At 29.2% G+C, this 27,919-nt stretch overlaps 1 protein-coding gene across 1 annotated transcript in view; it reads right to left on the bottom strand.

Annotated features, from left to right (window-relative positions):
* Window positions 1-27,919, bottom strand: part of LOC121118468 (potassium voltage-gated channel protein Shaw) — a 275,596-nt gene that overhangs the window by 45,719 nt on the left and 201,958 nt on the right. The window contains exon 7 of the mRNA XM_040713050.2: window positions 6,062-6,287. Within this exon, the coding sequence (XP_040568984.1) occupies window positions 6,062-6,287 (226 nt within the window). The remainder of the gene's footprint in view (window positions 1-6,061; window positions 6,288-27,919) is intronic.

The raw sequence follows: 27,919 nt of genomic DNA, 5'->3' as shown, positions 1-27,919 counted from the left end.
AAATATTTGTTCTTAAACCTCACTCTATATAAAAAATATCTATATCTCTTTAACGCCTAGAATTTTTACAAATCAGAGCATAATATGTATTAACCATAGAGAATAAATTAACTATTACAATTGAGATATTTAAGTATTTATCTCTAGTTATCCATTTTTATCGTCATGAATCAATCAAGAGCAAAATTCATTCTACAAATCTAGATTGATATAAAATTTCATCATTTTAAGTCATAAAAATAACAACCATGTGTCCCCAAGATGGTGTATCCTTGAAGAATAATGGATTTTTGGCTGTCAGATAAAACGATATTTAAACAATAATTTTCAATAGAACACTTTGAAAAGTAAAACATTATGACAAATTATATTATTCGAAAAAAAGTATACACAATTTGTTCATACATAGAGAATACATTTGTGCAGTATGAGTAGAAATATAAAACTTTGAATGTTAAGGGTAGTTAATTCAAAAGCCAACACACGAATACTTTCTTTGTTATTCAAAAAAGAATAAAAAACTTTATTTGGTGTTATAAATAATGGGCTCCATTTTATTTATTTCTCTTGATTTATGTTTCAAACTAGATGTAATGTATTTCCTTCTATTTACTTCGGATTTAATAATTAATTATTACCAATTGTAAGAATTTAACTTTACCTCTTACATATCACGTAATTAACTGTATTATATCATGCAACCTTGCATCCAAAAAGAAAAGGTTCTAGATCATTTGGTATTTAGACAAATAAGTCAATCATACCAACTGTTATCATTGTCATATTTATTTATCCACAATTTTTAAAATGAATTACATATATATTAGTGATGCGACGATTAATCAGAAGTGGTGTTTTTTCTGGAATGGGAAAAATAATGTTTAAGTTGAGATTCCAATTCTTATGTATTATGATTTATTACTTGTATTTAACTACTTTTCTATGCTATGAAAAAAAAAATTATATGTATTCGACAATATATAAAAACGACCATATGAGTTTGTTACTTGAGTCTTATAGTTTTATAAATATACTATTAAAATAATTTAGTATACAAAATGATCCTAAAATGAGACCAGACAAATTGAACACAAACTAAACGTGAGCAAAATTGTGCTAAACACATGTAGTCATTGCAGCTATTGTTATTATAGGAGAATAAGCTTTGTGAAGGATTTTAGAAAGTTTTCCTTTGCAAAATTTTCCTATAGAAAGTTTCCTGTGGGATTACTCACCCTGGGGAAATTCATCTTGGAAAAACTCGCCGGGCTTTATTTAATGTGAATATCATTTACATTAAATATAGGAAGGCAGTTTATTTTATGAATTGTAAATCATAGAAATTTATAGCAAAATTGTATTTTTTAACTATTAGTTAGAATATTAAAGAATTAGAATCGACATCGGAAACTTTTACAAGAATCAAATCGGGATCAAGATTTTTTTTTGGAATTGTTCCATCACTAATATATATATTTAATAATATCAAAATCCTAGATGTAATATTATAAGAAAAGCGTATTTATACATTTGTATTTGTATATAATAGCCCAAATTTCTTCATATACATAATAAAATTGTATTCAAGTCCTTTTGAAACGGAGCATAAGCATAAAATAGACATCTGACAACAAAATACATAGGATATTTTTGTGTAAGCGAGGTAACGCCGTGATATATGTATGATGCCATGTATATAATTAGTGTTGTGTCGGTTCGTATTCATTCGGGCCAGTCTAGTTCTTGGAATTTCCCCTGAGAATATCGAGTGCTTATTCAGCCAAATCAGAATTATTAGATACTTATTAAAAGCACTGTACATATTATTTATTACTAGCTATATAATTTATTGCATTATAAAACGAAATATTTAAGAAAGAAAAAAGAAAAACAATAAGTGGGACTGGACCTGACGGGACCACCCTGTACAAATCAATGTACTTGGTCCTTAATAATGTCCTACATAACACTAAATATTTAAAAATTCAACAGAATTTGCGCTCGTTATCTAAAAATCACATTTTCTATTGTTATTTAAGCCATAGAACACGAAAATGACGATTAAAAACTTTAAATGCAATATGTTTGGCTTTTTAAAAGATTTTCAGTAATAAAAAAAAATCTAATTATACAGCTGATAATTAAGCTGTAATATAAAGTTACTTCTTTAGTTTTAGCTATAATTTAAAGCAATAATAAAAAATATGCAAAAATATTAGTTTCTATATATAATACTTCATTTTGCTGGATCTTTTTTGAGATTAAGCACATTTTGTAGGAACTCTATACAGGGTACCTTAATAAATAATCTAACTTTTGGCTGTTGGAATGTTCTTTGTCTATAATTCTTTCCTTTAATTTTCATCTATTTAGTTATTTTTCTTCGTAAAAAACTTTGAATCGAAATTATTCTATACAAACTTTAGTCAAATAAAGGCTGTAGAGGCCATACCTATTTCTATTGAAGATTTTAATGTTCCCTTTCATGTTTTTGGCTTAAATAACAATAATAAATGATATTTTTGTCAAGTATGTCTTAATTTCGTCCATAATAAATAAATTTTGTAGATAAGGACCGACTCAGTGAAAATGATAGCAAGACCTATAACATGAAATTATATATAAAAATCCATTATCTTCACAATTCATGGATGAGTAATGTGTAACTTGCGTTGTATAAGTGCAATAGATTTACGCTTCACTCAGTATTGTTTGAGTGCTTCTCAATCATGGACACAACCAAAGAGAAAATACGCCATATTTTACAGTTTTTCTTTGATAAAGGCGAAAACACAAGCCAAATGGAGGAAAATGTGAATAGTGTTTGTGCTTTTGATACCGTAAAAGCCAATCATGTTCAATTGTAGTTCCTTCAATTCCGTTCCGGAAGTTTTAATGTCGAAAATCTTAATTGGTTTTTCAAAAATGTCGATAAAAAAAAGAAGATCGTCGAGTCTGAGCGTTATGTAAGCACTTTTTGATGCCAAAGAGATGTTAAATGCGAATGTCTGTGTGTGCGTGTCCGGGATTCACAGCAGAACTAAAGTATGGATCTTATTGAAATTTTTCATGTAGCTTCTGAAAGCTCACAAGACAGTTGTGGTAACAATTTGTTTGGCCTTCAAGGCCATGGTGGCTTTAAAATAGAATAGTTCTACAAACACATTTTTCGACCAACAAACAGACATGTCGAACACAATTTTGCGTTTCACGTCCATGTCATCAAAATAATTTTTTTCATAGTCAAAAGTAAGAACTGGTTCTACGTTATAAATCACTCAACCTTGTTAATATTATCCTCAAATAATCAGTTTTTTTAATTCAGTGCCATTGATATGAGTGTTACCTTTATATTTATAGAAAATTGCCATGGGTTTGTACAGAGTTGTGTGGTTGTTAAGGTGAAGCTTATATACTTCGTCACATAAATCTTGGTATTTTCATTTTACAAAATAATATATAAATTATCATTTAAATAGAATAAACTACAGAGTATTATTTATTTATTTTCTTGACACTTTAAAGAATTCTTATTCAGTATTCCCTTTTTATACATACATACTACGTTGTGTACATCTACAATCTTAAATATGAATACAATTCCTACCCTATAGGGTCATAAATAGAAGTTAAACTATGCATTTACTTGCAAAGGGTTATTTGGCGTTGCTCGGATGAAGGAAAGAGCGGAAAATTACATTTAAAATGTTAATATTTATACCCCTTCGGCACGGGTAAGTATTATAATATATCGCTTGTACATTATATGCTACGTATTATTTGAATTTAAAAAATTGTTTAAATTGTCAAATCGAAATCGGCGAAGAAAATTGGTAAAAACTGTATTGGACTAATATCTTTTATGGGACTATAAAGTGGAACACAAACCTACCAAAATTTTTTTCGTACTTGCCAAACTAAAAAAGTAATTAACAATAATGTCCGCAAAAAAATAACCTTCTACAACTGGTTCACTTTTGAAAATATTGCAAAAAATATGTTATAAAATTGTCCGGAAAATGATAATACTACATAATGACGTGTTAAGGTCTACAATTAAATGTCCAAAATGCATCGATTTGTGACATATCTATATATTAAATGTGAATATCTGTGTGCGTGTGTGTATTTCCTTCAATCATGACCGAACCAATAAATTGATTTTGTAGAAATTTTTTATCTAGGTTCTTATGGCTCGAGAAATGGATCTGGTGACAATTTTTTTGGTCTTTAGGGCATGATGGCCTTTAGATATCATTATTAGAACTTTACCTGTACAACCTGAGGGCCCGGGTGTATTGGATATTATAAGGTATCTTTGTGCTAAGAGAAGCGGCCAGTGGAATAATTTAACCTGCCTCAGCGACCAGCAGCTCACAAGGTGTGTATTCTAGTATATTAGAAGGGGTTTCCGGTGCTTAAAATAGAGCCGCAGTACAGTTTAAATTGCCTTGATGCCCAGAACTTCCCTTGTACAACCTGAGATGCTTAGGGACGTACTGGGCATCAAGGCAATTTAAACTGTACCGCGGCCGTATTTTAAGCATAAGTGCATAAACCTGTCCGACCTTCCTGATCTTCTGGCTCGTCATCAAAGATGCGTGAGGCCTGGTGTTATTTATGGGCCAGAGAATCAGGAAGGTCGGACAGGCTTATGCATCTACCCTACAGTCTGGATCTGGCACCAAGAGAATACGACCTGTTCCTGTCTATGGCCAACGCGCTTATAGGCACAAATTTAACCTCAATAGAGACCTGTCAAAAGTGCTTCTTCGAGTTTTTTTTTGTAATAGGGACAAGGTTTTCTACAAAAAGGGAATTATAAAGTTGGATTTTTGCAAAAAACAAGTTATCTAACAGAAAAGGGATAATTGGCTTAAGTCAGATAATTGTAAGGCTTCTTATGAATCATTGAAATAAAGCGACAAATACGAAATTAATTTTCTCCAACCTATTATTAATTCTTTAATTTTGACTATTTTAATAAAAATTAAAACAATGTACTTATTCAGTAGCAAATTATAATGTTCAATTGCCCACAGTCATATTATTTATAATTACATAATAACCTTGTTAATTTAATAGATCAAAATGGAAATTAATATATGGTTACTAAAATGATTTTGTAATTCAATAATGTATTTTAAGTCGAAAAAATTACAACTTGTACAATTTAATTATACAAATTACAACTTGTACATACATTGCAACTTGTACACAACATATATATTAAATATAAATTATTAATACTGCTCATTAATACGTTAAAATGTTCAAAATAGAGAATAAATAATACATGTTGAGCTTTTTTATCATTGTAGTTATACACTATACAATGAATTTGGTACTAGGAAATCTGACCAGGGGAAAATTTTGATAAATATGTTTCATTAATAATATTAAGTGAATTCATAATGTGTTATAATTCATCATCAAGTTTGAACAAAATTCAAGCAATTTATCGGAGCAATTGTCTTCCATAGTAATTTTCTCAAAGGCAGTATTCTGCCTAAGAGTGAATGAATAATTATATCATTAATAAATGGATCAGTGACTGACAATGAATCGATACAATTTAAGATTAATATTAAAAAAATTGATATGAAATTTAAATTAATGTGTTATACTCTTTTTGAGTTCATAATAGTTGGCTGCGTTCAATAAACCAAGTGTCAATGTCATTCAAACAGCCGGAAGGAAAGTAGATTGTATTTTCATTTATTACAAAATAGCTAGTTGTGATAACAAATAAGAACACGAATATTTTGGAGGTTACCAACATATACTTTTTTTAAACGTATACTTTCAAGAATTTCCATACTTTTCAAATCCCTAAAAGATGACGTTACTTTCATTGAAGTATTTATAACGTAGTTCATCTAGGGAATTATAACAATTTGGGTAAAAATGGATTAGTTGCTTATTATTTCACCACATCCTTTTAAGCTTTGATACTACTTACACATACACACAGTGCATAAAAGTATTAAGTACATACACAGTACTTGAAAAACAGCTTTACTTCTAATAATAAATATAATAATAATGAGTTACTACTCACCAGGACCTCCTCCGTTGCCATTTAACCCCCTTGGATTACTACGAGGATTAAAATGATTGTGCTGCGAACCTTTAATGGTATTCATACGATTTCGTTGTATTCCATTTGAGCCATTAGTGTTTGGATTGGATGATCCCCGTACGCTACCTAGTTCAGTGAGTCTTTTACGTCTAGGTTGTTCCACCGCCACAATGTGTCGACGACGCTTTGGTAATTTCATTCGAGCCTGTAAAATAAAGGATTTGATATTAATCGTCTTGGTACATAAATATGTAGATGATTTACATTTGATGAGGACTTTACATCATTTGCACTTAAAATGAGATTAAGTATCATTAAGTTGTACAAACATAAATAAAAAAATAAGAAATGATTACACAAAGTATGTAGGCCCCACAAATACATTCATTCAACGTATAAATTGGTACACAATATTTTTGTTTACCAATAGTTACGTACCCAATATAATTTATTGGTTTAAAAGAATATAGCGGGTCGTGCAAATTTTTTTTAGACGAATTAAACAATGATGTATTATTTTGTATAGATTTAATATCCAAAGCCATTTTAGTAATATAATTTATTACAAATGTATTAAGGATCATTAATCTTGAATATTACCACTGGAGGTAGCAATAATAGTTTCCAGGTGGCGGTGGAATTTACTGCAGGTGCTTTTTGGCGGCCCACTACTCATTGACAAAGTTTCAAGATTTGAGTGTTTGCAGGCTAGGAACTCTACTTGCCACAGGATTCTATAATTCAGGGGATTCAGATCTGGTGATTGGGTAGCCCAAGAGTTCACAAAAAGAAGAAGATGAACTGTTGGTTTACTTTTTCAACATCTCTGCCATCAGAAGTCTATTTTTTTAGGTTTCTAGAGAGCCACCTCCACCCTCTTTGCTGCACCTTGACACAGTCAATATTCAATAGTCAAACTTCTTGAACATTTATTCCTTAGGACTTCTCTCAGATCCTTATCCATGCTCTAATTTACAAGGGTACTGTACCCTTTGAACCATATTGGCCTCTAAGCTGATTTTGGGGACAAGCTATCCCTTCTGTTATCTTTGAAAAATTAGTATAAACTCTGCCGTTTTGAATTTTACGAAAAAAGAAAGGAGAAGACATCTGAAAACGAATTAAATTGTTGTAGTATATGCTGAGTTGTTAAGCTTTAAAATTTGGCATAAAACTGTTGCACAACTTGGAATACGTGCTGTACATTTTTTGGTATTTATTGAATAATGAAAAGATATGTAATCTCTTCTACCTCCCTGTTATTGAGTATATAATATTATATTAACCTCTGCAAATATGGCATTTTTCATCAAACCTATGTAATCTGATATTATTATCATTTTCCAAGATCTAAATAACTAAATATACCGTTTACTTTGATTTTGGACTATGCCTATGCCCGACTAAAAAACCCATGTTGCTTTCTTGCTCCCGTTTTCAAAAAGTTGCAAATTATTTAAAATATTCACAAGTGTTAATACCGTATTTGAGAAAATTTTATTAGCTTCCATTTGGTACAACTATAAAATATATTTTATCAAGCTCTAGGAAACTATAATGAAAAAAAACAAACAAAAAAAACACCATAATATCCTAAATTGTGTAGCCTTCCAGGAAAATCTCAATAATATAGATACATGGCTCTTGAGGCAGGCATATTCATTAACCAAGGTCCAAAAACAAAGTAACATATAGTAATATTTGGATAACTTATAGTTTTTAAAATGGAAATCGTATCAGTTTAAGTGAGTTTGATATAGTAAAAAAAATCGATACGTTCTTCAGCATTACAGGCCAGGTGCTCAATTTTTTTTCTACTATTTATGGACCCCCATACAGTATCGAACGCAACAGCAAAGCAAAGCAAAGCGGTGGTTCAAACGATTCTGTTCCGATAAACAAGTCAAAATTGAAGATGTCCAATATAATATAAAAATTTAATTTCAACCTTCCCAGAATCATCTTTTAAAATTCAATCATGAAAGTAAACAGTTTGAGAGAATTGAATATTTCTTTACGTATATTTCTAAAATTCTCTCTCTCTACATTTAATAAAGATAAAAATCCATAATTATAGTCACAAAATGTATTTCCTATACAAATTTCAATTGATATTACAAAATATCGGATATGTACATTAAGATTAAAAATATAATTAATTTTTCTTTCATTTTATTAAAAAAAATAATGATATTAAAGAGATATTTCATTAATAAAATTAGTTTTGATTTTGCTCATCAATAATGGTTTTATTTTATCCATTTTGAGTCACACAACTTTCTAAATATATAAATACTTTAATATATAGTTGAAAATATTTTTTTTTAATGGGCGATTACATTAACATTGTGTGTTTACTGCTTTAATCATACGAAATGAGTGATTAATGAATTATTATGGGTTATCAGGTTATGGGTTATCAGTAGTGATATAAGAAATTAAATTAAATTGTATGAAAAAAAAAATTAAGATCATGATTTTTCTTTTTAAAAATAGAGCACCTTGAAATTTATTTCTTCATTTAAAAAAATTATCTAATACCTAATATATTCATCTTAGTTTGAGTAAAAAAAGTATAATGACGTGAGTAATATACGAGAACTTGCTATTGGTATAATGTGTTTATTCGAATACTATTGGTAAATAATCTTATGTTAGTATAGAAAATGGATTAACTTCAGTACGGCAAGATTTATTAGGAGAAAAAGGCGTTGATATATGTAGGAGTATATGTCATGTTGCTTTTAACCATTAATCGAAAAAGTATGTAATTGTTTTTATATAAATATACATAGGTAAAGGTATACCTATATACAACAAGTTTCTTCTCCAACATTTACAAATAAATTGTATTACTTTCCTATACTTTTCAATGTTTGTTGCTTGTTCTAGAAAATAGCTAATTGATATACTTTTCACTTAATGCAAATCTCCATATTATCTGAAAGGAAACCCTTCAAAAAGTTAGTCTCGAAGCTTTCGTTTTAATGTTACTTATCTGTAATGTGAAGTTTACATGCAAAGCGTCTTAAGTAAATAATGATAATGATAAAAAAAAGCCAGGTTAAAATTGGGAAAATTTATTAAAAACTCTAGATGACTATCTATGCCGAAGAAGTCATTTTTCTGCAAAGTAATATATATATATATATGTTCAAAACATCTCCATATCTATTTTGTTTAAAAGTCATAACAAAACCTGATACCATTATCTTATTGAAAATTTACCTGAATGACACGTGAATAATAGAAATAAGAAGGAAATGAACCTCATGACCAGCTGGTCAGTATGATTATTATTATACAATTATATAACCTCATACATTACTATTCTATTCCTATACTCAAACAAAAAGGTATCCAAAGGGTGTCGTGAGCCATTGGTTTTTGAATAGTTGAGCAAATAATTAAAAGGACTTTTAATATCATTCTTCCCCTCACCTTCACTAAAGGTAGAAGAAAACTAATAATAATCAGTTATAAGTGGAGGTTCTCTTGAAATTCAAACCAAAAAAAAAAAAAAAAGGTTGATGCAGATACCACGCGAAAATGACCGGATTTTGTAACTAAAGAGTGTTTTTTTTTAAATATTGTTTTCTAGTATCTAAATGATTTAGTTATATATTTCGTCTTGAAAAATCTATTGTTTTGATTAACTCATAAATTCACATTATTCAATTACTTACATAATATTGTAGTATATTTTTTAGGGGTACTAAAGCTTCCTTGTCCCCCTCCCTCTGTTGACCCCTTTCCAATATATTTAAGATAAAAAGCTTAAAGGAGATTCCATATCCACATCCATCATCTTGGGGAAGACAACATCATCAAATATGAGTCTCCATCAAGAAAGATTATCATTTATCTTAGATGATTGTAAAATAGAAAGTTTTATATGTTTATACATAGTACATATTATAGTAATTCAATAAAAGCATTTCATGATTTTATTAATATAAATCAGAGAACGGATTAATAGAGCTTTTATATTGTTACTTTTATAATATTTTTCAATAATTTCTGGGAATTGTTCACAGATTAACAAGAGCTGATTGTAATCTAACCAATCAACATCTCTTTAGACTAAAAAGGGTAGAAAAATTGATAGCTGACAAATTAAAAATAATGTAAATTGTTATGTTAGTTAAGTAACCTAGTGGTGAATTATATAACTATATAATCTTCCACTTTGTATGAAAAAAAACACATCTTTTATTGTATCTCGAAACCTTTCTTTCAAAATGACCCCCCTCCCCTTGAAAAAAAAAAGGCAAAAGTCATTTGGTATTTACTATGAAATTGATATTCAATAATTCCCTGTAATTGCTCATAGAAGATATTCCATAGATCGAAAAATTGATTAAGAGTAAAAATATGAACAGCTGACAAAAAAATACAATGTACATTTTATTGTTAGTGAGATAACACCGTGCTTGATCAAAATAATAAAGATTCATATCGAAAGATGGCTGTCGATATCCAGAGTCTAGTAAACAGACAACCAAGTAAAAATATTCATATCCTATTTCCTATATATTGTATCTTAAGTATGAAGATCTTCCTTTGTGATATATATACATATGAGCAGTATGATGTAAGGAATGAAATGTACTCATATCTTACGGGACTATTGTATTAAAGTGGCTTGAGACATTCATCTAACAGTGTTGAGTGTTTTTCTAACTTAAGAAAAGATTAAAATGTTAAGTTATGAATATAAGACGAAATAACATAATATAAAGATTTTAGTATCACTTTTTTTCTGTCTAAACAAGCTAAATAAAACTTTTTTTCAAATCATAACACTATGCAACAAAATGAAGATCTTGGATTGCCTACAGACTGAAACCCACATTAATTATTGTTACTTAAACTGTAGAACACAAATATGACCATTAATACTTTTATCCGAAAAAGGTTTGGCCTCTTTTTTATGTTTTATTTTATAATATTCCAGGCGGAAAAAAATATTCGCTTCTGAGTTTATAACTCTCAATTAATCAATTATTTTGTATGTTATTGAAATCTTTGAATCTTTGTATGGCGATTAAGCACCATCCTATAGTACTGTGAAAAACTGGTTTAATTGATTGAATCCTGGCTGACGCTCGCTCAAAGACTAATTCCATGAAGGTCGTCCAAAACGGCCGTTTTGCTAGAAAACATTGATACCGTGCGTGAAGTGATAATGCAAGATCGTCATGTGACATACCATGAGATAGAGGCATCTTTGGGCATTTCTTACACCAGCATACATTCGATATTGCATGTACATCTGGCCGTAAAAAAAGTTTATAAGATCGTCACAGGAGACAAATCATGGATTTATGCCAATGATCCCAAAACAAAACAACAATCGACCGTGTGGGTCTTCGAAGACTAGCCAAATCCAACAAAAGTTGTCGGTGGAAGAAGCACTTCGAAGAAAATGGTCGCCTGTTTCTTGGGCAAAACTGGTCATGTGGGGGCTGTTCCACTTGAGCATCGTACAATTTGTTTGCCTGAAGTCTTCGAAGAAATTCGAAAAACAAACAAGGGAAGACGAATCATTGTTTACCGTGACAATGCGAGCTCTTACACATTGGCTCAAACCAGTACCTTTGGACCGGCTAAAACGTCGAATGGATAGATCATCAGCCGTACAGCTCTTACTTGGCACCCAATGACTTCTTTTTATTCCCGCAAATCAAGAAAAAAATGCGTGGTCAACGATTTTCGTCGCCAGAAGATGCTGTTGAAGCGTTTAAAAACCATGTTTTAGGGGTGTCTCAATCAGAGCGCAAAAAGAACTTAACAAATTGTTTTGAGTACATACAAAAGTATATAAATCATGCTGGAGAATACTTTGAAAAATAATAAAACCATTTTTGATGATAAATATTCGCATTTTCATTATTAGGCTTGAAATATATTTAGCAGCCTAAGGATAGTTCTTTCTTGTCGAAATGTGGCACTGAATCGTAGTTATACTCTAAAAACTTGATTAAAACAAGGTTTTAAAGGCCAAACCTTTTTTGGATAATAGCTTTAATAGTCATATTCGTGTTCGACGGTTTAAATAACAATAAGAAATGGGGGGTTTGCCCTGCGGGCCAAAATGCTGTTGCATGTTGTAATAATCTACGTTATCATCCAAAAATGTAGCCAAATAAATGGCTCCACAAAAAAATATAGATAATAATCCTGCTTTAACTATAATTAGAGATAGATTAATGTATGAAAGCTCAGTACATTGAATACAAATAATGATCCTCAGGTTTTCATTAGACGATCAAGGACTTATTTTGTTCGAAAGCATGATATTTTTCTCATTAGTTTTCTTATGTAAGTACCTTTTTACACGCATATAATTAATTCTAATGAATCATTGGCCATCCTCATATGTGACGCATTTTTACTTTTAATCTTTAGGATACAACATATACATGTGGTGGTTCGTCAGCACAAAATTAGGCTGAAATTATTTTATTTTCAAATTTAAATTTAGATAATATATTACCACGGAAGATAAAAAAAAGTAGTATTGTGTTAATTAAGAATCAACTGATGGTGTTATTGTTCTCTTTTGAAATTATTTTCAGTCTTTGATAGATCATCATTTCTTTTCACAACTCACTCTGAAATGTGAGTTCTTGCTTACTTTTTGTACAATTTAAAAAAAAGTATAATTACACTGTCCAACAGCAAAAATGATCCAAAAACAGTTTATGCTAAGTTTAATAGAGTTTCATCCCTTGGTTCCAAATATGGCCTTATTTTTTTTCTCTACTAGCCTCGTGGCCTTTAGAAAAAGGCCATAAGTTTTTGACGGTTTTTGGTTATAAGGATCAAAGTTGTTTTAAGCCCTTGGCGTTGAAGATAGGGCTACATTATTTTAATATATTTTAAAGCCAAATGTTGAAAAAATCTAAAACCATTTTTAAAATGTATGTGTCTTGCTTACATTTTTAATTTATCTTTGTTTAAAGTTAAAAATAGTTTCTTTTTATTCAGAGGCTCATAGCTTCAAGAAGAGTACATTCAAAAAGTTTAAAAGTATCTCATTAGATAGCGAAAAGCTTGAAATTTAATTAAAAAAAAAAAAAAGAGCTTCCCAAAAATCCTCTATATCGTTGCCAATTTGGAATAAGGCCACGATAATATTTCTATGATAAAAATCCTTTTTGAATTGATCTCATAGGAAAAGTCTATATACATAGACATTAAGACTGCCCTAGCTAGAAGAGAAGAAAAAGGAAAAAAGAGATAGAAACAAAGAGAGACAAAAAGGAGAGGGTAATAACTGTGAGAGTAGGAGCCGAATTAAGGATTGATGTTCATCAATTACAATGGAGTTAAAAATGTGTTAAGTATATTATAGATTTCCATAAATTGTAATTTGTATCAAATAGTTTCAATAAAAATAAATATATATTATTCAATTTGTAATTATATTAAGCCTCATGTCTCAACCTGTATAAATAAGTCCAGATGGTTATAGAATTTTTCAACATTCGGCTTTAAAATATTTTAAAATGATATATCCCTATCCAGGGGGCTTAAAAAAGATTAGAACCTTAAAAATAGCCAAAAAAATCACAAAAATATATGTCCTTTTTCTGAAGGCTACAAGGATAGCAGAGAAAAATAAGGCCATATTTGGAATTAGGGGATCAAATTGTACTAAGTTGAGCATGTGATGTTCTTGTGCATAAAAAAAAGTGTGATTTTGTTGGATAGTGTTATTAGAGGTAATGTTTATTAAAATTAGATTTTTCTTCTCTATATCTACGTATCAGTAGTTCATTTCCCACCTCAAAAGGAAAAATCATTATTTATTAATGTCATCAGTATCGCTCACACATTTTCCTTGTCCTTTACAAAAATCATATCTCTATATATTACGTATTCTTTGTCATTATCATTGATTTCTATAAATAAATTACTCTAATTAATCCTTTAGAGGTAATTCAAATTCAATAATCACAATTAGAATAATTAGAAATTTTTTAATTGTATTTGAATAGGCTTATCCGACCCATATTATTAGAAAGGGGCTCTAATTGAAAGTTAAACCCATTGGGTAACTTCTCTCATCCCTGAAATTGGAATATACAGGATAAGTAATTGAAAGATAATCGGTAATTGACTGAAGTATTTTTTTTTACACTTAACAAAATTTTACGTGTGTTAACTTCCTACACATTTGAGTTGGCAATTCAATAGCACAAGAAAATTATTTTTCTCAAAAATTCGTATTTTATTTGAAAATTATATTATATGAATTTTAACTATCTTTAATTTCTATTTATAAATTATGATGCTTATATTTTGGAGGCGTCGCAAATGAATTTTAAAGGATGCAATTAACAGAAAAATAATTTAATAAATTTTGAATATGTATTTGAATGACCAAGGTTGAGCCAAATAAATATCTATAAATCAAAAAAGAGACTATAGCTAATATTACTACAGAGATTACATTCCATTTAATAAATTTAAATATACAACTCATAGTTATCACAAATACCTTTTCTGACAAAAAATATATTATATGAATTTCTCAATTATTAGAACAAAATTGCTTATATGGTAGTATACCACATCTGTAGTTTAAATAGGGTATTTTCTGAGAATCTCATATCTGTCATACAACTTTAATTTATATTTATGTTTATCAAATATTTAAAAAAAAATATATAATCCTAATTATATTTTTTTATTTAGAAATTTCAGCAGCAGCTTTTTAATTTTTTATAAAAAGAAAAGTTTTTCAGACTCTTGATGATGATCGAAAGTAATTAATTTTTTAAGTTAATTGATTTGTAATTGACTTTTTCCTTTCTACATATAAAGACTTTTATATTATGAACGTATATACACATATAGATTACAATTATTTCAAACTTTATTATTATATATAATACTATCTTGATAAAAGTCATCATTTATATTCAGTAGGATGATCTAATTTCGAAACAAAAAAAGTTACAAATTTTCCCCAAAGACATAAGGAAAAAAGAATACAAAATTTTTCATTGGAATACATTAATGAAATAGGCATAGATCCTAGATGTTCAATCCTCGGGTTGAAGGACCAGTTTGTAGCCTTTTTTAATTTAATTTAACAAACCACATAATCTCTCTATATAAAATACAGTTTGTGTGTGTGTGTCTTTCATGGGTGCCCATACTGTTGGGCCTAGGAAGTTGAAGCTTTTTACAAGTGTCTCATTTGTACCTATTCAAGCTAAGAAGGGGGGTTCTGATTTTCGGGAGGGAGGGTCATTCTTTACCCAAAATCCAAAAATTTCAGTTCGTTTTTTTAGGAGAAAAAACAAAAGAAAATTGGATTACAAGATGTAATAAATCCTGAAAAAAATTTGACTGGAAATTCATTTGCATATAAAAAATGACACAGGAAAATTAATGTTTAACTGAAACATTTGTAACTTTTTTAATAATTTTTCAATTTTTTTTTCTTTTTTCCTCAATTGTCATATTTCAATTTTTAGGAATACAATTATAAGACTTATAATCATTTATAGTAATTTGAATTTCCAGAATTTTAAATATTCACAATATTTGCAACAATGAACCAGTTATCGAGAGATATTATTCCAACAACATTACTCTCCGTAACTTTTTTGTTTTGCAAGTAAATAGATCTTTTTTTCTTTACAATACCAATAAATGTTATTTATTACTTTTCTTTGCAAAATTAATGAAAATCATTTTTTTTGAATTTTCTTCTTGAATTTTGATTTAGCAATTTTTGACAAAAATAAAAGATGGGCTTTTTGCCTCTACAGTTTTTTTCTGTTAATGTATGTTAGAATGCTTATAACACTTAAAAAAATAAATCATAATAACTCTTTGCTAGTACCCTTTATTATAAATATTCATCGTATTTTATAAAAAAAGAAGTTATTTGCTTCACATACTTGAAACAACCTCGTTCCTTTCAAACTAGTAAAGAAACGTACGTATTTAGCTCAATAGACAATCCGCTCGCAACATATTATTATCTTGTACTCAATGCGCGTAGATTTAATAGCCGATCATCCACAGAGAAGGAAATGTACTTATTGTATATGTAATTTAAAGACAATTTCTAGGTCAAATGGATTGAAATAATTGTAATACTTTAATGTTTACTTATATTTAGTCAGTGCAACTTCATCACACTAATTAAACGAACATAAAAAAACAAAAAGTTTATGAGTAATTAATTTACCACTTGGTCCTTCCCCCCCCCCCTTTATAATTATTACAACCTCCTTTGCCCATGTGTACGTGTATGTTTCTTTTCTTTACCTTTCTAGAACACGTATTTTTGTCCACCTCCCCCCATACAAAAACTGCCGTTATCTTTTTTACCTCGTTTTTTATAAAATGTCACTTTAAAAAAATAAATAAAAGGTTGATCTTTTTTAAATTTTTTCCTTATTAAGATACCATTCTGTTTTAATATTCACGTCGACGTGCTTTGTATATGCCACCTCATGCTCTTTATTTTGTTTTTCTGTAACTCTTCTTTTAATATTAGAACATTCAGAATCCTATTTATATATGTAAATCCTTTCTATCTCCTTAGTTTGCATTACTCCTTTTTTTCTGTCAAGCTAGTATTATTAATGTATACTGTCCTTATATTGTAATGTCAAAAATGACGGATTATTTCTTATAAATACCTACGTAAGACAACATCATTCTTTTGTCATAAATACATAGAACCGCATATATTATACATAATTATATTTAGCTGTCATTCATACAGTGTACGTATTTTTAAAGAATATGACCTCACTGGTATTTGAAATAAAAGAAATCGAAAAAATACAGGGTAACCTTGACAATTTGTAGATTCTTTGGGAGTAAAGTACTGATCCACAGTGTTACTTTTCGTCTTTTATTCACTATTGATTACTGTATACTGATATTCTCTATTCTTAAAATAAAAGAATAATGATAACAGATTTGGAAAATGAAGAACAATATTTATTTTGCAATTAATAAAAAGAGCACGATCTTCCATTGTCATATTTTTTTAATCTATAAGTTAATGTTTTATGTAAGTTGTCTGTTCCTACTTACAATATAGGTACAAACATTTTTATTACTTCATATGATCAAGTTATGTATATAATAAAAGCTTATTTATTATCGATTGAATTAGAATTCGTTCTCATCACTCAAAGAAATAAAAAAATGCACTCAATTAAATTTATTGAATATTTTGTCAATAGTTCCCCAGTAATACTCGTTAAAAAAAGTTATTTCTTATTAAAATATAATCCTATTCAATTCACACTTTTAATAAAGCTGCTTCTCTCCCTCCCTTTATATAATGATTATCATTAACAATGAACCCATTGTTATTAATTAATTAATTAGCTGTTTGTGACAAAAAAGGATGAAGAATGTATAAATAAAGACATGTTTAAAAGAGGTTAAGGTCAAAGGGAATTCCATTGGTAGTTCCAATTGTTTTTAATTGGATAACAGTGGATTTAACCTTTAAAGTACGTAGAAAAAAGACAATGGATACAATTTAATACTCAACTATTGTATATCTAAAGTATGATTTTTAATTTTTAAAACACTATACTCATACCCTTAATATTGGCGTTTCAAACACTGACTGTTGATTTTGTCATACCAACTTATATGGAATTATAAGGATATAGCCAAAGAAAGTCAAGTTAAAAAAACTAAACATATGTAGATATTATTTTACTATTTCTATTATTTTCCTGACATTTAACAAACTTTAAATATTTTAATCTGTTTAGCATATTTTTTATTTTTTCTTTGTTTGTAAAATGTCTAAGAAATAAATCAACAATCTTCCGTGAAAATATTAAACATATGTATATGTTGTAGGTTGAAAAACGGAATTTTAGAAATCGATGATGATCCTATGAGTAAAAAGAAACCAAGTATTTTTGCATTTATGGTTATCTTTTTTGTAATTAAAACAGTACTACTGCCTTGACAGTTGGACTCAGAAATTTCACATATTTTATCCAGATTTTCGACAATTCGAATCGCATCTTTGATATCAGAATTATTGGAACACAATCGACAAATCCAAAGTTTTGCATGATTGGCAGTATCAGAACCATAAACACTATTGCTGTTGTCTGATCCTTGGCTTACGTTTTCGATTTTACGGAATAAAAACAGTAAAATATGACGTATTTTCCCTTTGCTGCTGTAAATCTCAAACAAGCACAAAACTATTAACAAAATTTTTTTTTTAAATAAGAAAACATTTTATCCAGATATTCGACAATTAGAATCGCATTTTGGACATAAGAATGATTGGAACACAATCGACTAACCCAAAGTTTTGCATGATTGACAGTATCAGAACCATAAACACTATTGCTATTTTCTAATATTTGGCTTGGATTTTCGATTTTACGGAATAAAAACTTTAAAATATGGCGTATTTTCTCTTTGCTACTGTAGGTCTCAAACCAGTACAAAAGTATTAACAAAGTTTTTTTATTATGAAATCCTATCTTTCTAACAATATCTAGCCTAAACTAATTGCACTAATACAATACGAGATACATATCACTTGAGCCATCTATTGGAAAAATAATTGACATTTTTTGTACTACTCCTAATATTTTGTGTTTTATTTGTATTGAGAAATTTGATTCTTGGTGAAACTTGACTGGATTTTTTTGCCCTATTAAATATAAAATTAATTAAAATAGGTTTTTATTTAAGAAAAAAAAAAGAATCACAAATCAAATTTTGTATTTTCTGTTATGTTGTGTTATTTTAATCTTGATGCATCAAGAGCAAAATCATATTAGTTCAATTTTTTCAAACATAATAGCTCGTATTAATCGTTAATCTATATTAATAAAGAAAAGTTTATATCATGTATGTATGAACCTTCTCACCAGATGAAGGGATTTTTTATCAAAGAACACATAAAAATGTATATCTCGCAGTGATTTAGGATGTAGAATCCAGTGTGTATACAGGTTACACTGTATACAGTACTCTGGAGCTCTGAATTAAAAGAGTGAAATTTCCCCGGTGTTTAGTTGAACTCATAATAAAAAATAAATTGGAAGAAAATACTCATCAAATCATATTTTTTTCTCTAGCTGTTATTATCATTCTTTCATTTTTGAGGAGAGAACTTCTAAGCATTGAGCTCATGAAAAACGGAGAGTAACCCCAAAGGTTTGTTGGGGAGTTATCTTATATATTTTAAAGGACAGTTTGTTTGTTCATCGACGCCTATTAATTCCTGGCAATGCCATCTACTGCCACTACTTTAAAATAACTAGTAACTCTGGATAAAAGTAAAAAAGTGATTGTATCTTTACGATAGAGTGAATGGGGTTATATTATAAAAGTGTGTATGTAATATTGGGGAACCTTTGAAACCCAATCCCTTGCGCACATATTTTACACAAATTGGTTATATACCACTTTTCCTTACAGCCTATTACATCAAATACTCTAGAAACAAGCCCCTTTCCCTTTCTCTTTTTATGTGTTCCCATTTGATCATTAAAAAACAAAAACGATACTACTTTAGTTACTAGTTTCTGAGTCAAATCCTCCAGAGAAATTCATCAAAACAATCATATTGTTTTTGTATTTTCTATTTATATACTTCACACAGAGCTTAAATGAATAACATAACAAGGAACCATCATACGAAGAGAACAAAACAGAATAATTAAAAACAATATGACGTATATTACATCATTATGCCTTCCAAAGCAAATACTTTATGCGTGTAGCCCTCATACGAGGTATGATGAGAAATAAACTGCACTTTTCTAATTCCGAATTCAATTCTCAAATTTATTTTAGTATTTGCTGGTTATCAACATTTACATTGTTAGTTTGTTTATGACAGATATAAAGGTTAGACGTCTTTTTTGTGTGCTCCATGATTTTTACTATTGAAAAAAATGACACGACAAAATCAAGGTAGTGGGAAAAACCTTCAAAAACTTTTGAAGGATTTTTTATTCGTTAAAATTGAGTATTTTATGAAAATTAACTATTATTATAGTAATTAATTGGCAAAGATTTGGGGTATTGGGAAATATGCAATACTATATAAAAGTACTTTACTCCAAATTTTAGGACGATTGCATATATTTTGGAGGTTCTTCAATTCACTTGCAACTTCAGGTTGTCTAAGTGAACTACTGGGCCCCAAGGCAAGTTAAATATATTTATGGGCCAGGTTGTGTTATAGCATAATAGAAGGGTTCCTTGGTGCTTAGAAGCGTGGTAGCAGTGGAGTTTACATTTCCTTGAGGTCCAGTGTTTAACCTGCACAACCTGATGGCCGAGGTGTATTTATATAAATTTAACTGGGCCAGTGTTTATTATAGCATATTAGATAAGCTATATCCTTGGATGTTTATTTATCAAACTCAATAGTTTTATCGTCTGAATATATACTAAATTTTAACAAAATTACACACGATAATATTGTTTTGTAATGATGTAGTTCAAGATGATATTACCAACAACAATTTTCTCTCACAATGATAATGTAATTCTAATCAATTCTTAATTTTTGATCACAACAAAAGAAGTGATAGTTTTTCTTTAAATGAGCATAAAAAATTTCACAATAACTAAAAAAAAACACCTTAAAAAATTAATTTTCTTAAAGTTATTTATGATTTGTTAATAGAAAAAATATTTTTATATACTCGTTAGGCTATCTCGACTTATTGGTAGTATATAAATAGTTCTTTTTGAAGAAGACAAAATCAGAAATGTTACACCATATAGATTAACTTCATGTTTTTTGAGATAAAAACACTCTGGAACACACCATCTCAATCCAAGTGTAAAAATTTGTTGACTAGTCTTATTAAAATTTTCATATATATATGTACTAGATGTATAATGTACTTTGCACTCAACTTAATATCTACTTCTAAAGACTCTTGAGGTCTGCAATTACAAAGAAATGCAACGATTTTGCAGGACTAAATTGATTTTAATTAATTTAATCAAAAGCCGTTGCATCTTTGTTCATTGTATGTGTAAATATTAGCTCATTTTCTTCACCTTTTTGTAGAACATTTCCCTTAAACTCAATTAAATTTAATGTAATAAAGCAAATGTTACATAAATTTACACTATGTTTTGTTGTGGGCAGTCGATTTTTTTGCTTCTTTCCCCTTATTAGTTTTCTGAACGTTGAGTCGTTGAATTAAAAGTAGTTTTGGATTATTTGTGGACAATTTCGACAGTTATTTAGTAATAATTTGATTGTTGAACAAAGAACTGCTTAGATTCTACCAATTGATATTGGGCCTTTTTTAAGTTTCTTTTTGGAGGAGGAAAGGTTATAAAGTATAATAGAGTTACGTCCAAAAAAAAGATCAAAAGATACTCTAATCACCTAGCATTTATCAGTTAGCCAAATATTCTCATCTGCAGAGTTTTCAAGACATGAATATTTTCTTTTGCCCATTTCGGAATAAAATTGGTATGAGAATTTTGATACTTTTTTAAAATTATCTCAGAATTTGGATGATTTTTTATACAAGACAATTTTAATCTATTTCGATTTTTTAAGTCTCAATCTCAATTGTCTTTGGTAGAATGAAGTAATTTGTTAAAAACAAAAAAAACAAAAAATATTCCTCTAACAGTTGATATTACGAAAAAAACAACAAGTAAATGATTTATTAAGTCAATTAAATCTCTCTAAAGTGTCATTCACAATTCCCTGAGACAAGCTGATTGTAGCATGCATAAATATATTTTAAATCTTTGTATATAAGGTTGGGTCGTTTTGAAGAGGTTTGATTATTTTTTTTATAATGTTAAAATCAAGGTATAGGGAAAAGTTGTGTATTGGTGCAAAATTAATTTGTTTAAAATATGAGGTCAAAGAAGTGGGCTTTCGAAGTTTTGTCCCGAAAGGTGTTATTCAAAATGAATACCTATAACACAATAATAATTAATATAAAATACAAAATTTATTTATGGAACTCATTTTTTTTAAAAATAAGAACAAAATTTGAATGATTCTATTATTATAGTAAAAAAATACCTGCTAGATCTCTTCAGGAATTATATTTATGACTATAGTACGTAATGATAATAGAAAAAAAATATTTAAAAAATCCACCAAATATGTAGAAATAAAATTTATCTTGAATTCAAAAAACGTTACATATTAAAAGAAATGGCATGGAATTTTTCATGCTAATACAAATTTCCCTATGAACCCAATCAACAATTACTAATATTCTGACTTTTGAGCCACTCTAATGTATATTATTTATACATATGAGCGATTAAAAGGGCTCAAAAAACATTTTGTTGAAACTTTTTTATTACAAAATACATAAATATATATTGTACATATGTAATTAATATTTATATTAAAGTATATTTTCAAAGACAAGACTAACAATCATGTACACTATTTTCGTATAAGTTTATATTCGAGTAGGGGATATTACATTTATATATTATAGTTGTAATTCGGTTGAACTTTTTATTAAAAAGAAGGTTTGTTAAGTGTAATACGTCTATTTTAGTATATAAAGCAGGTACTATATATGGAGGAGAAAAAGTCTTGAAACAATTTTTTTATCGTAGTTTAGTGAGTTTATGAGTTTTCATTTGTACATATATAGAACATAAAGAAAGCCAGCGAGATAATCACATGACAGAAAAAAATAGGTAACGTTTTAGTCTGCGGGACAACGTCTTAAATCATGAAAACTCTAAAGATCAGAAAAATAACTGTGTGTTGAGTCAGGAATCATTTGAGTATTGGGAACAACCTTAAAGGTAATCATAAGAGAAGTAGAACAACGAAGTTGGAGCTTAAGAAGGTCAGGGAGATATTTGATAAGGATCCAGCTATGAATTTTGCAGAGAACACCAAGAAGAATAAGAAGGAAGACTTGTCCTCAATTGCCAAGATCGTAAAAAAAAAAAAACCCCAATCCAGGTTAAAAGGAAAAAAATCCCACTGGCTGCAAAAAATACTGGCTATTTCACATCTAGTGGAAAGTCAATCAAGTTTCCTTCACATCTTCTGAATGATTTAAAACAAAATGAAAATTGAGAAACCTGATCATAGTGTGGGGAATTGGCTAACTTAAGTAAAACTGGTACATTGCTCCTTAATATTTCTTGGAGATTTTTAAGAATCAATAACAGAGACGGGATGAATTTTATTTAAATTAATATTCTATTGGAGTTTTAACTAATAAAGAGGGCCTCTTTTAGCGTAAGCAGACCCTAGGTCAAAGATAAAGACGTGGAACAATTTTCTGTCATTCCTTTTGTTTTAATTTTTTTTTGAAATTATCAACTTTTTTAGTATAATTTTTAAATAATGATAAAACAGCATTTTGTTTAGAAACGAATATTTTTCTATTTTCTATATCAATTTCTTCTTGGTGTATTTGTATACAGTTCTTATTCTGTGCGGGAACCCTGTCAATAGCAGGGCTTGAAAAAGTGCAATTTCTAGAAGCATAGTTGTTGTACATGTATTCCAGCCTATTTATCTCAATCTTTGGGCAACTCATGGGGAATAGCAATTCGTTTTTTTACAGTAGTAGACTGGAATTAATTCTGATTCCAGAACCCAGTTACGAGTTTATCCTTAAAGATAGCCAAATTTTTTTCCAAATTGTAGAGAATAAAGCTGTTTTAATAGGGATTGATATAAATACAAAAACATCAATATCTGCAAGATGGCGCAGACGTAATAGGTTATAACAAGTATAGAAAAAAATAAGTAAAATAAATACAAGATTGTGCTTCTACTCTCTGATATGTAAACAAGTTAAATAATAAGCAAACACCGCTCATACCGCATCATATTATGGTTAAAAGCATGAAATATATTTTCAAATTTAATCCTTTGGAAAAGTTTTATTGAAAATTTGAAATTGAGTAATGCATATGAAGAAGTTAAGAACAACTCCTTTAATTGATTAATTGGCCAACCAGGTCTATGACTAAAGGGAGATGTAACATCTCTCTGTCTAAAATCTTGTTGTCAAATTTCTCAAAAAGACAACGTTTTTGTCAACTTTTTTTGTATCTATCTTGAAATTAATAATATCTATTGTTTTCAAATTTGGCTCCTTTTTTAATGTTCTTTTATTTTTATATTTTTTTATTTATTAATCCTTTAAAAACCAGTAACACTTTTTGTCAAAAAAATGCAGATCGTCTGTCTTGATTTTGAGTTTCAGAGTCATTATTTTAAATATTGATGGCAACAAATAGGGATTTTACAAGTTTATCATTTTTTTTTAGTTTTTGTATGAAAATTATGTAAATTATGTATAACCTTTAAAAATAATGTCACATCAGGTTTAAAACATATGAATTATGGGAAACAGAGCTTTTACCATTTTTCTAAAAATTCTACATTTAAAAGTTGGATACGCTTAAAACGGTGACCAATTTTATCTGTATCTTAATTTTTAGATAAATATATATAATAATCATTTAAAAATCTACAATTCTAGCCGTTTATTATGCAACTGTTTAAAATATGGAAATTTTATCGACGGGCCAATATATTGCTCGAGTCCTAAAATTAACTTTTATTTTTTATATAAAGTGTCTACTCCGGAAATCAACTTTTAGCTGGAAGTGTAAGGAAAAGGAAATGCCAGTTGAAAATAATTAAAATGTATTTGAATTAATCTACTCTTAAGATTAACTAAGACGTCTTAATGTATAATGCATTGGATGTCACATTTGATATAATTATTTTCAACTAAAATTATTTATGTCTACACGAATTAATTCGATCTTTTCTCACTTTTGTGCGTAAGCTCCAATTTATATTTCATGCATAATAACGAATAAAATAAATTCAAAATATTCTCAATGAAAATCAATACAATTATGTCTATGTTTGAACAAGTTTTTGAATCATTTTTGACAATCTGACTGGGGTAACTCTTAAATATAGGCTATGAATGCATCTGTGGCTTGTTTTGTGATGAAAACCATTGACTCCATAATTTATTTTTGATGTATTGAATTAAAAAAGTCATTGGGGTCTAAATCAGGGCTGTACGGTGGATGCCCCATCATTTCGATGTTTTCACTAGCCAAAAAGATTTTCGTTTGAGCCAAAGAATAAGCACTTGCATTTTCATGATGAAGAACATTTCGCCTCCTATTCTATTTTTTTTTTTTTTATTTCTTGGAAGACATCCGGCACACAAATTGTATTGCACCGTTCATAATTAACTGTTTTATTTTGCTCTAATGCCATTGAAGTATCCTGACCTTTCAAAGAAGCAAACATTTTGTTTGATGTGCTTCTCCCACAAACAATTTTATTCGATTTGGCTCATCTTGAAAGAACCATACAGTCGATAGCTGTTTTGTTTTAGGTCCATATGCATAGATCTATGTTTTGTCACCCGTGTAAAAATTATACAATTATACAATTTTTTTAGCATTTCATGGCACCAATCAACACAAGCCTTCTTCTGATCATTTGTCAGATGACGTGGGATTCAACGTGAAAAATCTCCTTAATAACTATATTTTCTGGCATTATCTATAGACGCTGGTCATACTAATCCCCGATTTCCATCTCCCTCCTAGCCGGGTACAGCTCTACAAAAATTAACAAGTAGATAATTTTATTAAAGAATTATACAGGAGTACTGGGTGTTGCTGTCTTTTGAGTGAGACTAAATGAAGGCCAAAACATTCTTTTGAAGATGTTAGAAAATATTTTTATCAATAACAATTTTTATATTATAAAAGATAATTTCCAGTCAATGTAACCAGAGTTCTCGACTATGGTTCCGACTAAACAGGGTTGAAATCCTTTACATATTTTTTAAATGTACTCGAAATTCATGTAAACCAAGGTTTTATTATTGCAAGTTCATTATTATAACTCGGACTGCCAAGTATGCTAAATAGATTATACGAAAGTGATAATCATTTCATTAAAAGATTAGGAGATATATTTAAATTTAAAAAAAGACCTAATGTATGTTATATAGATTGCTCACATAGAGGTCTTGCTTTAAATCTATGCTCCTTTTCCCTGGTTGATCCAAAATTAAGTATACCAAATAAAGTGGGGACTCAAAACTTGCAGAAATATGAATAAATTTAGAAAAGTGTGAAATATGCATAATCAAGAAAATAAAAGTCATAACCAATTTGTGATATACTTTTCATTCAATGAGCCCTACTTTACAAGCAATACCAGCCTCGACACGCCGGTAAAAAGATTGGCAGCACTTGACGATGAACCACGCTGTTATGATGGCAGTACAGAGCAAATCCAAATGCGGATGAGAGTTTTAACAGATATTCTACTCAAAGACGGCCTTTACCGAAAAGTCCCGGGGACCAACATACATTAATAATTTTAATTACGGAATAATAATTCAAAATAACTATGTAATATAAATAGGGAGTTGAATAAAGGTGTTGGACCACATCTATTATGGGTGCGCAGGCACTTTGTTTCTCATCTACAAACCTCAAATACGATTACAGTCAAGACAAAAAGGATCTATGATTTAAAATGAGTATGGGTGTTGCTTTTCTTTTTTGGAGGGGGGGGGGGGGAGAAAATGCTGCGTTAGTAATTTTTGTGCTTCAAAAATTTCATTTATCATGTTATTTTCACTCTTACAAACAAAAAATACACATTGTAAATCACAAAACCTATTTTTTAAAAGGAAGAATTCTTGAGGTTTGAAGATAATAATATATAAAGTTTTAAGACATCAATTGTCGATCAAAGTATTTTGTACCAATTGATTCATTAAAATCTGATCACTTATAATCTTAAACTTCAACAATAAAGAATTTATTAATTATTAATAGAATTTCAACAAAATTAACACTTTAAATGGATGTGTGTCTGAGCTCTCTTAATCATTAATATAACCCCCTTTATTGGCAATAAAGTCTTTCAGGCGTCGGTGAAAGGCCTGGCACACGCTGTGGATGTAGTCTTCTGTCATGGCGTCCTAGTACTGGCCGACAGTGGTTTTGAGTGCCTGGGTGATAAAACAGGTTGTCTCTCGACATACACCCATGCTGTGCCCTATTGTAAGTCTAGTAATAAACTCAAAATATCTTGCATGGGCAGTCATGTAGTTAAGAGGATTAGCCTCGGCTGTTTTCTATAAATGCTCCGGGTCCACTTTGGCGTTTTTGATAGAAACTTTCTTTCCTCTCCAACGTTTTGGACTTGCGGAAGGAGTTAACAGTTTTCCCGGAGACTCACAAATGAGTGGAGGAATTGAATTTTTATTGAGTGTCGTTTTCTCTACTTGTATATAAGTCAGAGAGCTCAAGTTGGTTTTGTTTTTTAATTAATTTTATATACTTTAATATATCAAAATATGTATTAACTTCAAAAAATTAACCTTAATTTCATATTGAATTAGAAGGTGTTCTGATTTCAATGCACCACACGGTACACTCTCTGCTATACAGGTTTACTCCCTTTCCTCCCCCTACTCTAATCATATATTCTTCGCTTTGCTAAATTATTTTCATATTATTAAAAGGTTGCAATAAACGAATTTTGACATTCAGCTGTCGCTGTCTTCAATTTCGAGATAGAAAGAGAAAGAATTACATTCGGCCAAACTTATACAATGCACCTATATGCAAGTATACAACTATGTAAATTAAATATTTATAGTCTCATAACAGCTTGCGGATATTATTATATATAGGTATAATATTCTAAGTAAAATACATTTTATAGGTACATAAGTCTATAAATGTACCTATTTTTAATTGTATAGATATGTATATACCAACATCAGGGATAATATGCATGAAACAAAATCAATGTAT

The sequence above is a fragment of the Lepeophtheirus salmonis genome, chromosome 5 (assembly GCF_016086655.4).
Source record: "Lepeophtheirus salmonis chromosome 5, UVic_Lsal_1.4, whole genome shotgun sequence".
NCBI lineage: Eukaryota > Metazoa > Arthropoda > Copepoda > Siphonostomatoida > Caligidae > Lepeophtheirus > Lepeophtheirus salmonis.
This window is presented reverse-complemented; position numbering and strand designations above follow the sequence as displayed.